Source organism: Mirounga leonina, unplaced genomic scaffold, assembly GCF_011800145.1.
Source record: "Mirounga leonina isolate KUSES-001 unplaced genomic scaffold, KU_Mleo_1.0 Mir_166, whole genome shotgun sequence".
NCBI lineage: Eukaryota > Metazoa > Chordata > Mammalia > Carnivora > Phocidae > Mirounga > Mirounga leonina.
Genome location: NW_023270418.1, coordinates 10,731,001 through 10,743,607, shown reverse-complemented (window position 1 = coordinate 10,743,607; position 12,607 = coordinate 10,731,001). Strand labels below are relative to the sequence as shown.

General features: G+C 34.9%; 1 protein-coding gene across 1 annotated transcript in view; it reads left to right on the top strand.

The window, feature by feature from the left end:
- Window positions 1-206: 206 nt before the first annotated feature.
- The window catches only part of LOC118016257 (doublecortin domain-containing protein 1-like), a 131,312-nt gene continuing 118,911 nt past the window's right edge, over window positions 207-12,607 (top strand). Inside the window, exons 1-4 of the mRNA XM_035013708.1 lie at window positions 207-241; window positions 1,073-1,198; window positions 3,157-3,262; window positions 10,378-10,512. Of these exons, the coding sequence (XP_034869599.1) occupies window positions 207-241; window positions 1,073-1,198; window positions 3,157-3,262; window positions 10,378-10,512 (402 nt within the window). The remainder of the gene's footprint in view (window positions 242-1,072; window positions 1,199-3,156; window positions 3,263-10,377; window positions 10,513-12,607) is intronic.

Below are 12,607 nucleotides of genomic sequence, written 5' to 3'. Positions count from 1 at the left end.
TTAGTTTTACCTCTTATATCTCCCTTTCTCTCTTTTGAGAGGTTTTAGATTATTTCCAGACAATCATTAAAGTTTCACTCATAAATGCTTCAGATCATGTAATTGAAGAATAGGATGTTCTTCTGTGTCACCACATTGTAAGATCTAGCACAGTCAACAATAATGTAGCATCATCTAATATACAATCTATGTTTAAACTATCCAAAATGTGCTTTAGAATTTTTTGTAGTGTAGGATCCAAGTAAGATTCATGTATTGCATTTAGTTATCTTCTTTAGTTCTCTTTAATTTAGAATATTCTCTCACCTTTTGTTTTGCTTTTCATGGCATTGAATTTTTTTTAAGAGTTCAGGCACTTTTCTTATAGAACGTCCCACAGTCTGGATTTGTCTGCATGTTTTCTTATGATTAGAATCAGTTTAAAAATTTTTGACAATCCTACACAGGTGATGTGATTGAGTCCTATAATTATGAAGTTAAATAGCAAGGCTTTGTTACCAATTTAGAAAAAAAAAAATGGCTCATAGTTGAGATAGTACCAATTGCTATTATTTTTATTTAAGATCTGTTTCCTATTTGATTTTAATTCTCAAATAATTAAATATAAAACAAAGTACCTAACAGTATGTAATATGAAAAATCAAATCAGCATAACATTTAGTGAGCTCAAAAAAAATAGTAATTTATAGCCAAATATTAAGAATTCATTTAATTATCAGCTCCAGAGAATATTAATGGTGTATTGCATTGTAGTTATACATTTAAAAATGAAAATTGCACGAATGACAATTGGTTGTTTTTCTCAACTAAATACTTTGCTTTTATTATTGAAATTATTTTAAAAATTTACATGTGTTACAACTATCCTTGACATTATAAATCAGCCAAATAAACTAAAATGTGCATTTCAGGTGCCAGTACAAGATATCAACAATAGTGCTATATAATAAGAAATTCACTTATTGCTGGACTTTGTTACTCACTGATATTACAGGTTTTATTGTTTATTTGTGCTCAAGTTTCAGTGCTTGTATGATTTTGCATATAGCTTTGATGTTTTTTCATTTTTCAGATCTCCACTTACCCCTGTTTTGAGTCTCACCTTTGACCAGGTGACTGCATTTGACAGAGGTGGCATTACAGTTGCACATAAAACCTTCTTGGATCCTAATGCTGTTCTGCTACCTGGATGTGACAAGTAAATTAACATGTGCTCGGTTAAAGTAATCTGAATTACCCAGTTCAGATTGTAACACTAAAAGATGTTCTAAAGCAATTATTTATTTTATTGACTTATTTCATGATATAATGAGCTAGTGCCTAAAAGACTTATCAGTAACTTTTCTTGAATTTTAAAAAAAAACACATTAAGCAATGAGCAGACTCTAGTTTCTGCTTTGCAGATGTAACAATTTTATTTGAAATGTAAAAACTGTTTTTAGTGGATGTTTCTAAATTAAGAGTTTTGAGTGGAATCATTAAAATATTAAATATGTTTTTCGTATGAATGTTCATATGTAAGCATCTCCTTTGATGATGATAAATTGAAAACAAAAGCAATATGCTAGAGAATTGGTGGAGTGGTGGGAAGAACAAGAGTCAGAAGATTTGAGCATCTAGACCCATCTCTGCTGCTCATGATTGCCCATGAGCAGATGGGTGTCTGCTTCTTATCTGTAAATAATAAAACCCAGTATTTACTAAGTGTTGACCACAGTTCTAAATGAATTGGGTAAGGATTTATTTAATCCTCAAAACAATGATCTTAATGCCATCATTACATTGTCTTATTATTACTCCATTTTATAGAGCCAGAACTGAGGCACAGAGGGGCAGAATAATTTGCCCAGTCACACAACTAGTATATGACAGAGCCAGGGTTCTAACCCAGATTGCCCTTCTTAAGAACTGAGGGATTAACCACTATCTAGCACTCTCTAATAGAACTTTCTGTGATGATGGAAGCATATGTTTTGACTATAGAGAACTTAAAATATGACTAATGTGACTGAGGAACTGAATTTTTAATTTTGTTTAAATTACGTTAATTTTAATTTAAATAGGTATATGTGACTTAGTGGCTATTGTATTTCTGATAGTATGTTGGTGATAGGTGAACTATCTATAAGGTCCCATCTATCTTTAATATTTTGTAATTTAACAAATTATAGCTTTCCTTAATATACAGGTGAAAAGGCTAGATGTAGAGGGAAAATCCAGAGAACCAGAAGTGGTGTCTGATGAGGTCACTCAGTCTAGCTAGACATTGCTAAACATGTCTACAAAGATGAATTCTTTGGTCTTCCTTGGTTGTTTAAACAACTCTACCCCCAATGACTGCCTTTACTATACGGGCAAGATTTGAATGTTTTGTCTTGTTCTTTATAGATAGAAAATAACTTAGCATTCTTTTTTTTTTTAAGATTTTATTTATTTGAGAGAGAGCACACATGAACGGGGAGGAGAGAGGCAAAGGGAGAGGGAGAAGCAGACACCCCACTGAGCAGGGAGTCCAACACCAGGTTTGATCCCAGAGATCATGGGGAGATCATGACCTGAGCCAGAGGCAGAAGTTTAACTGGCTGCACCACCCAGGCCCCACCTCAGCACTTTTTTTTTTATAGGCATATCCATTTATAAGAAGATTCATTTCATGTGCCACAATCTTTCCCCAAACTGCTAAATTTGCCCAGACCCTTTCCCTTCAAGTTTTAGCTAGGAGTTTAATTTTTAATTCATGTATTCCTTCTTAATTTCCCTTCCCTAGGTGCAATGAAGACTGTTTTATTGAGTGGTTTTAAGTTAGATCTAGGTCACTAAGCATAACAATATGAGACTACCCTTACTGAAAACAAACTTATTTGAAGATAATTTATATAATTTTTGGATTCCATTTGAAATTCTTTCTATACTCTAGTGTGCATTATTTGAAATCTTAATAATCATACTCTAATTTATATCTCTCAGGGTATTGAAAAAAATACTATTACCAGTAGTCCCAGAACTAGTTTTTGTTGAATAACATGCCATATGATATATCTTAATATGTCAATGTTGAGATACATAAATTATTATACTAGTGGATTAAAGAGAGTTATAATGAAATGCATTTTATTTTATTTTGACAAAAATAATGAAATATTTTACTTTTCTTAGTTGGGAAGTTTGTGAGAGATTTCCAATTAATTTCAATGGTACCAGTCAACAGATACCTGATCAATTTGAAAAGGTGGACTTGGAGAACCATTTCCTACAGAACAAGGTCAGAATTATTTCTTGTACTTAATGAAGATATTTTATATATTGGACAGTCATTCAATACTTGGTGACTGAGTGGATTTTTTGAAGGTTTTTGAAAAGTATAAGTTATTTTACAAATGTTGGGACAACTATTATTTTTTCCTTCCTGTTAATTAAGCACTTTAAAACAGAACCAATATATAGTATTCCTACTAGAAAAAATTTTCACTCAAATTCTGTTATTTAAGTGCTATTGCTTGGCATATTTTCTTTATATCTACTGTATTAATAAGTTGGAGTTGTTTTAAAAAGTCTTTAAGATAGCTGTTAAATAAGCATTTGATCTATTTGCTCTATGGGTCAATGTATTTAAGGAATAGGAGTTCTTTAGAAAACCCAACTCATTACAACCCAATCCAGAAAGTTTGTTTAATTTACACTTAGAAATTTATCATGCCAGTAAAGAATTTTAAACATGTCTCCAAAGAAAGAATAATGTTTTTTCCTTAGTGGCAGGGTTGTTGTCTATTTCAGCGGCCTAAGCTTTAGTGTTTAAACTCATGAAATCAAAACCAAAAGGCACCCACAAAGATGGAGATGCCCAAAGAAAGTAGGACTTCCTGTTAAATGATCTGGGCCCTTTATTTCCAAGACACAATGCAAAAGACACATTGTTCCAACCTGCTCTTTTGTAATTTCTCCATGCCTGCTCAGTTTATTATGTCAAAATGTATACTGAAAATGTTAGTTATTTTAAGGCACATGTGAATCTAAATAACATAATTATAAAAATAGAATAAAGTAAAAAATTATAGTTGACCCACGAACAAGGGAGTTAGGGGTACTGATATCTCACAGTTGGAAATCCACATACAGTTTTTTCCCACGTATAACTTTTCACTGCCCCCAAATTTAACTGCTAATAGCCTACTGTTAACCAGAAACCTCACCAATAGCATAAATAGTTGATTAACACCTATTTTGTATATTGTATGTATTATGTACTGTGTTATCGCAACGAAGTAAGCTAGAGAAAAGAAAATGTTATTGAGAAAATTATAAGAAAGAGAAAATACATTTATAGCATTGTACTGTATCAAAGAAAATTCACATGTAAGTGGACCTGTGCAGTTCCAACCTGTGTTATTCCAGGGTCAGCTGTATTTCTAACCCTGTCATATTCTGAGCAAATTTAGAAAATAAATGCAAGTTGAATGGTACGCTAAGAATTAATGTTTATATTTATATTTTATATTCATCTCACATTAAGATTTATTTCCCATAATTCTGATCCTGTTGGCATTCCTTTTTAGACTTTTGCTGTGACATTGTTTCCTGTTCAAAAAAACTTGTAAGCTTGTCTGTTACCTACTGAAATTCCAAATCTTCATCAGGCCTTCATTGATCTCCATCGTTCTCCTCTAGTATGCCCCTACTCTCAACTTTCCTTTCCAATCTTCTTTTCTTGATCTTCTTTGTACCCTACACTACAGTTAGAGCTAAAAACTGCCGCATAACATGTTCTTCACCTGATACACTTGTACCATGGTGTGTGTTGTTCTTGGCCTAGGATATACCCCCCTCCATTACCATTCCTTACCTTTTAAGGCTTTATTCAACTTCTCCTTCCATGGAGCCGTCTCAGACCCTCCAGAAAGAATGAACCTTATATTATTGAACCTCCTTTTCATCCTTTGAAAATGTTCTTAGAGTTTGTGTTTTGGTATAGTCATTTGTTTTGGGGTCTTTCTCTTCCATTAAATTGAGAATTCTTTGGACACAGACATTATGTCTTACTCATCTTTGTATTTTTTAATTCCAGCACAGATCTTGAATGTAGGGCAGGTGCACAATACATTCTTGATGAATGATTTTTTAAAATTTCGCTACAACCTATCTTTCAAGGCTCAATATTCTCTAATATGTTCTTCATGTGTTAGCCAAGCCTGATTGTTCATTTGTTGTTTTCTGACAGTACTTCATGATTTCTGTTATTATGCTCATGTGGATCCCTTTGCCTGGAATTCAACCTCTTTGCCTTTGTTACCACCCACCAGCGTTCTTCGTCACTTTTATGCCATATTCTAACACTATCTGGCATACGGCTAGCATTCATTAAATGCTCACTGAAATTCTGCCCATCATTCTAGCTTTATCTGATTTGTGCCTGTTTCATGAAAGCTTCCTTTACCAACCTTCATCCCCAAACTGGATATGATGTTTCTGGACTCATATCTTCATTGCATCCATTCTATGTCCCTTATGACATTGAACTTGATGTTTCTCTTAAACATTTTTTGCATAATTCAAAGTCAACCAGTGTTCCAAGTGAACACATTTCAGGTCACATTGGGGAAGAAAAGGGAAAACGGTAGATTCCACTGAGAATATTGGGGGATCAGATCATAAAGGATCTTAACTCAATGTTAGGGATTCTGGATGTTGTTCTGTAGAAAACAAGGAGCCATTGGAAATATTCAAGCAGAGGCAGGATCTGATTTGATGTTTGTGCTAGGAAGACAACTCAGGAGTCCTTTTTTTTAAATCCTTCCTGCTGGATTAGACATTGCTCAGGGCCAGAGGGCATCCTGATCATCCTTGTCATTGCTGTAATATCTACATGTTCAGAGTTAGCTAGATAGAATTGAATTCACTAGTTAATTAACTCATTCAATAGAAACCAGCTCAAAACTGAGAACAACAACAACAAAAGGATATCAAAGAGTTATCAGAGAAAAAGAATTCAAAGGAGGCTTCTTTTTTTGATTTTATGCCAATGTAGGACTTTAAAAGATAACTATATTTTCTAAGGTTGAAAAATAAGAGAATAACAATCCAGTTATTTCACCATTATTAACTGGTTTTAATGATTCAGTGAAAATGAGAAAGCTCTCAACTTAAATAAAGTTTGTACACTATTATATTTTTAGAAAAAAATGGTTTTGAACAAAATTTCAGTCCAACAAAAATAGTAGTATAAGAAAGCAATGATTTGATAAGCTGGCTAGTAAAAAGAAGCTTTCAAAGAAAAATGGCCATCCCTTAGCTATGAAACCTTTACAATCCTTTCAGAAAAGCATCTCCAATTATATACAGAGAGGTGATCAGTGCATTGGAAATAGTAATTTAATAACCTGAAATGGAGCACTTTTCAAGAGAGATTCTAGCAGAGGTGATAGATATCTATAGGGCCTTTTATTGTAGAATCTTGATGCTCATTGTGGTAAAGAAGACACTAAGAGGATTACAACAGGGGTAGAGAGAGGGAGGCAAAAGCCGATATTCTTGATGCATACGTTTTAAAATTGGCTTGAGATAGAGATATCAGTGCCCAACCCCTGACTGTTCTTTTAAATCTCTTATTGACAAGTAAAACCTTTCCTACAGAGAAAAATTTGGAACATATAATCCCTATTAGTAATGTGGGAGATAGATATAACCCTGACAATTACAACCTGTTGGCTCTTTTATCCATTTCAAAAAAAGATTTGGAATCTACTACAAAATGACAAATTGGAAAATACATCTTTCAATAGTTCTTTCTTGTTACTTAAACTGGCAACATTTTTAGATTGCTTCAGTTTACGGGCAATAAAATTAAATATTTCCATGCACTGGATGAGATTTAAACTTCATAGTAGTTAATATAAAAGAAAAAAAACATTTCATGAGAAGAATAGTCTGAGTAATGCCTGGTTATGGGAAAAAAATAGCAGAAAAATGGACTCCAGTGTTTAGCAGGTAATACATTCTGCCAAAATGGAAAGGAAACATTTTGATCCTAGCCTTTTGGTATAATCAGACTTTAGCAGGATATTAGTGACAACTTTTGGTATAGAAACGGTGAGAACAATACCAAATGATGACTTTAGAATTATGGCATACTTGTTTAGAGTTATAAACTTACAACTTGTAAAGTCGGCAGTCATGGATACTCACAGAATAAACTATTCTATATATCACAAAGGAGCCTGGAAAAAAATGAACAATTTTTTACTGTCCTATTTCTTTGGAGGGCAAGTCATTGAAAAATAATGTTTTCTACAAATAATTTATGCTAGGGAAAATATAAAATTTTGATTTTAATTTTGAACCAGTTACCACTAGAATAGGATACAGAACTTTAAATAAAATCCTGAATCCCTTCCTTATTTTTAGACCAATAGTTGGAAGCTATTTGAGGACTGCATATTTACGTCTTAGATGTTTTGCCTTGTTTGGTTGCATAATTATGTACTCACTGGTATTTTCTGCCTTTAGACTTTTCCAGTTCTTGGTCTTTGAGGTGGGTGTATTGATTAGCTATAGATTTAGGGAATGAAAACAATAAGAATGAACATTAGGGACACGAGGAAAGAGATTTTATAATATTTATTATAGTAGCGATTTTATTTTTTTAAAGATTTCATTAGTCATTAGAGAGAGAGAGAGTGAGTGAGAGAGAACGAGCAGGGGAGAGAGTCAGAGGGAGAAGCAGACTACCTGCTGAGCAGGGAGCTGTACATGGGGCTTGACCCGAGGACCTGGAGATCATGACCTGAGCTGAAAGCAGACCATTAACCATCTGAACCACCCAGGTGTCCCTTATAGTTGTGATTTTAATTTGTGTATCAAATTTCTTAACTTGACCTTAAATTCACTATCAGAAGTGAAAAATCTTATAAAATTTCTATGTAGTAAATAAAGTAAATGATTTGTTTAGAATAAAGGGTGTGATCTGTGAGCTTCTCCTTTCAAGAAAAATTTCATTGTCTTGTGTTTTATTCCTCAGATCTGTAAGTAAAGACCATAAGCGGTTCTCTCATTATTTTGAATTTGCACAGGAATAGCGACGGCTTTCATTAGTGATTTGGAAAAAGAAAATTAAACAAGAAGTGCTAAGAGGCCCAGAGTATGCATGCATCATTTTTTGATCACTGGCAGCTTCTGTATTAATACAGTTTATTCAGACAACCAAAATCATAACTGTCATTTAAAGGGATACATATCTATCTATCTATCTATCTATCTATCTATCTATCTATCCATCTATCTATCATCTATCTCCTGTATATATACATATATATATACATATATATGTATATATATATGTATGTATTCAAAAGAATAAAAGAGGTTTCCTTTTTCCTAATGACCTAATGATATATGTGATGGTATGTATTTAGAGGATAGTCTCAGCATAAATGCTATCATACACATACCTGTGTGTGCATACACACATGCATGGCAGACCATGCTGCAGGTTGTCAAAGAACTTTTCTTTCATGAATTGTAATTTTCACAGTTTTTATCTTACCCACCTTCATAAATGTTTGGTCTAAAGCTAAACTATCTGATTAAACTAAAAAGGGAAAAGAAGGTGAAGTCATGAATTGAAATTTAATGGCCATTGTCAATTTTAAGTGTATCAGAACCCCAGATTTGGCAAGATTTTTTCTTTTAATGACAGGCAATGAAGCTGAGTTAGTGGGCCTGGCTGAGTCTGGTCTATGTAGAGTCACTTGGGAACTGTCCAGCAAAATATCTCTCGAAGAACAGCATGGTGTTAATACTGGGTGCCAACCCAAGACAGACACAAAGGACCCCTTCGCTCTTCACCAATAAGCCAACTGTTAAAAGATTAAACCATGTTGTGGAGATAACAAGAATTTAGGCCCTAGCAGCAGGTGCTGTACAAAGAAGCAGTTGTCAGTGTGGTTCTTCTGTCTGACTAATTCCAGTCAAAACAATCTTCTTCCCTGTTACAGAGGGAGTTTTGAGTGTGATGGCAACTTGCAGTTAGGAGGTTGAGTAAGAGTGCTACTTTAAATGCTGAGTCCTGTGGCGGGTGGATTAGTAGAATATAGTTTATCATTGTTCAGAAACTGTGGGGGATTCCCCTCCAGAATCCAGCCACTACTGGCTAACTGGGGAATACACAAAAAACTGTAAGTCAAATCTGTTTCCGTCGTGGGGTTGCTCTGTTTTTGAAATTTTATTTTCACATACAGGAGTCATAAGATAGTTTCTTCTCTTGAGAAGTAACTATCTTCCATTGTAGAATAATTACCGAATATACTAGTGATGCCCTTTTGTTATTGCCTGATCACATTTGTAAATATTGCCTTTTAAATTATCATTTAATTTTTGTATTTTTAAGAATCAGTGGCTACTCAGCAAATATCTAGTATTAGCACAGATTTAGAATATACTTTTTAGTATTAAAAAATAATTTAAATTGTTATGAATCAATGTCATTTATTGGGTTTAAAGTATAAACTGACATATTCCCATAATCCTATGTAAGTAAATATTGATACTTAAAAATTTTCTCAGGAAAAGTGATCATATAAGTTAGTGGAATAGTTTATTAAATATGAAGTAGAATTTCTACAGGTGATGTGAATGCCTATTATTTTTACAATCACAGCTAAGTGAGAAATGCTAGAAGGTGTACAATATCTTTGATGTATGTGTGTAGTCTGATAACAAATATGGGAGGCACAGATACTGTGTCTTACCAGTTAGTCCCCTCCTGTCCATTCCCACAACTATCACTAAATTCTCAACTCATATCCCTTTATTCTTAGAAGATTGTGGGGACCCTTAACTGCTCTCCTTTGATGTCCCTATTCTACAATCCATGGTGTCTGCCCGTGTGTGTGTGTGTGTGTGTGTATTATTGCCTCTTCTGTTGCAAGTTTCTCTAGGGCAGGAAAAAATATATATTTTTTAAGATATTATTTATTTATTTATTTATTTGAGAGGCGGGGAGAAAGCATAGAGGGAGAGGGAGAGAGGGAGAAGCAGACTCCCTGCTGAGCAGACAACCTGATATGGGACTCTATCCCAGGACCCTGGGATCATGACCCGAGCCAAAGGCAGATGCTTAACCGACTAAGCCACCCAAGCACCCCAGGCAGGAAAAATATTTTATAATATCCCATACCACACAGTCTAGGACCTTGCGTATCAGAGCTGATGCTCAACAAATATTAACTGAATTGAATGAAATGGGACTGAGGACTACTACTTCAAAAGAAACCTTTTCAATCAGAAATATAATGTTCTAGGATAACCTGTTTTGGGTAAGTGTGTTGAAGAGGGTGGGTTTTCAGACTGTAAGTTTAAAAATGCATACTTCTTCTCATGGTATAGGTGGATCCAAATATTGTCCTTCATGCCTCTGTTTCCATCAGAAAGTGGAGCTCCTCAAGAGGGGAAGTGAGCAGTGGAAGTCAGACAGCGCCGTCGATCCTGTGGCCTGCGGCCAGTGTGTGGCTGATCACGAAGGTACGCAGCAGTGTCCGCTGTCCCGGAGGACTGCCCATGCTCCCTGCTCACAGTGCAGCGCCAGCTCCTGGTGTCCTCATGAGTACAAGCCTGCAAATGGAGGCATGAGCGAGTGTTGGCTGTCAGGCATGCTCTTCTCTGGTCCGGGTTTGTCTAGTGCAGAGGGCTTCTGTAGATCCCCATGGGAGCATTCAATTCATTTTCACATGTGCTGGTTAGTTAATACTCAGTATTTAAACTCAGCACAGAACTTCCAAACAGTCCACACACTCACTATTTTCATGAAATTTGTCTGAATGTCATTTGCTTCCACTCCTTAGTCTTCAGTGCTGAGCCTCATTGAGCCTGGTGGGTGAGCACCATATGACAGTGTCCGGTCTTCGTGAGGACAGTTTTAAGAGAAATCCCTGAGTATAAAATGTGAACAATGACTAACACATTTTATACCCATATATTGACACTATTTAATTTTTTAACTTTACTACTATACTAGTGGATCTGATTTAAATTGAGAACACGTAATTGCCCTCCCCTTCCCTTTTACTATTGAAATTTGTTTTGTAATTGCCACCAAATATTTATGTCTGGAAAGAGATGGTGTAGCTTGTATCTATCCTTCTTTTGTCTTCCTTTGCCCCCTCACTATAGATTATTTTTGCCTCTTCTTAGCACTTCTGTGGGTGCAGAGTCACTCAGGCAAGTTTGCTGCTACTTTGTTGGGGTGGGGGTGTTGCAACTATTTTCTCAAATGAAATTTGGGATTGTCCTTAACTGTTATTTTTTGATTCTCTGAGAGCTAAAAACAAACATAGAGTAATTAAGATACAAAGGCACCGAGAAATATTCATTTCATATATTAAGGCAGAATGAGTTTAGATATTTCTTCAATCTACTTCCAACTTGGAGACTCTATGAACTACGAACCCTTTTTAAGTCATATTTTGTTTCAGGCTTAATAACAATATTTGCCATTTTGTTAAGCATCTGTTATATGTTAGGCATCTTCTACATATTTATTATCTCATTTAATCTTATACATTATACAGCTGAAAAAAAACTGAGGCTGGTACGTAGCAGAGGAAAGATTCTTGGTCTATCTGACTTCGAAACTTACAGCTTTTCACTGTAATATAAAACGTTGCTCTCTATTTGGCCAATGTCTGAGCATAATCGAAATATTTAGCGTTACCATTGCCACTGAACGCTTGTGTAACCTCAGGTAAGTCACACTCCGTATCTGGGCTTTAGTCTTGTTGGACCAGTTGATATGGAAAGTTCTTTTCTAGATCTCATATTCTGTAGTTCTATGGTATCTGTTTCTAGAATTCCATGATAGCAAAAAACCTGTACTTGTCTAAGATTTCCTCAAAAATAACTGAAATGCTTACTGAAAAGAAGATGGGTTTTGGAGTTAGATGCATAGGAATTAAAATGCCTTGTGTGACCTTGAGAAATTTACTTAGCTGCACTAAACCAGTGTTTCCTCCTCTCTAAAATGAAGTTAGTCATACCTATCTTGCACAGTTGCTGTGGTGACTAATAAGAAAGCATGTGTGAAGTTCAAGCGTAGTATCTCGTATACAGAAAGTGCTTAATAAATGTTCTTTTATCCTCACCCCAAGCAATTTTCTTCCTATATAGACAAGCATGTTCAAATGAGGATTCCATCCACTACTTATTAGAACCAAAATTTAAAAAAAAAAATACTTTTCCTAAGTTATCGTATATTTCTTTAGCACACAGCGAAAGCATGAGGAATAAAAGTTACATGCTAAAAAGAAGACAATTTTTTTAAATTTTATTTTATTATGTTATGTTAGTCATCAGACATTACATCATTAGTTTCTGATGTAGTGTTCCATGATTCATTGTTTGTATATAACACCCAGTGCTCCATTCAATACATGCCCTCCTTAATACCCACCACCAGGCTAACCCATCCCCCCCAAAACTCTCAGTTTGTTTCTCAGAGTCCATAGTCTCTCATGGTTCGTCTCCCCCTCCAATTTTCCCCCCTTCATTTTTCCCTTTCTACTATCTTCTTCTTCTTCTTCTTCTTCTTCTTCTTCTTCTTCTTCTTCTTCTTCTTCTTCTT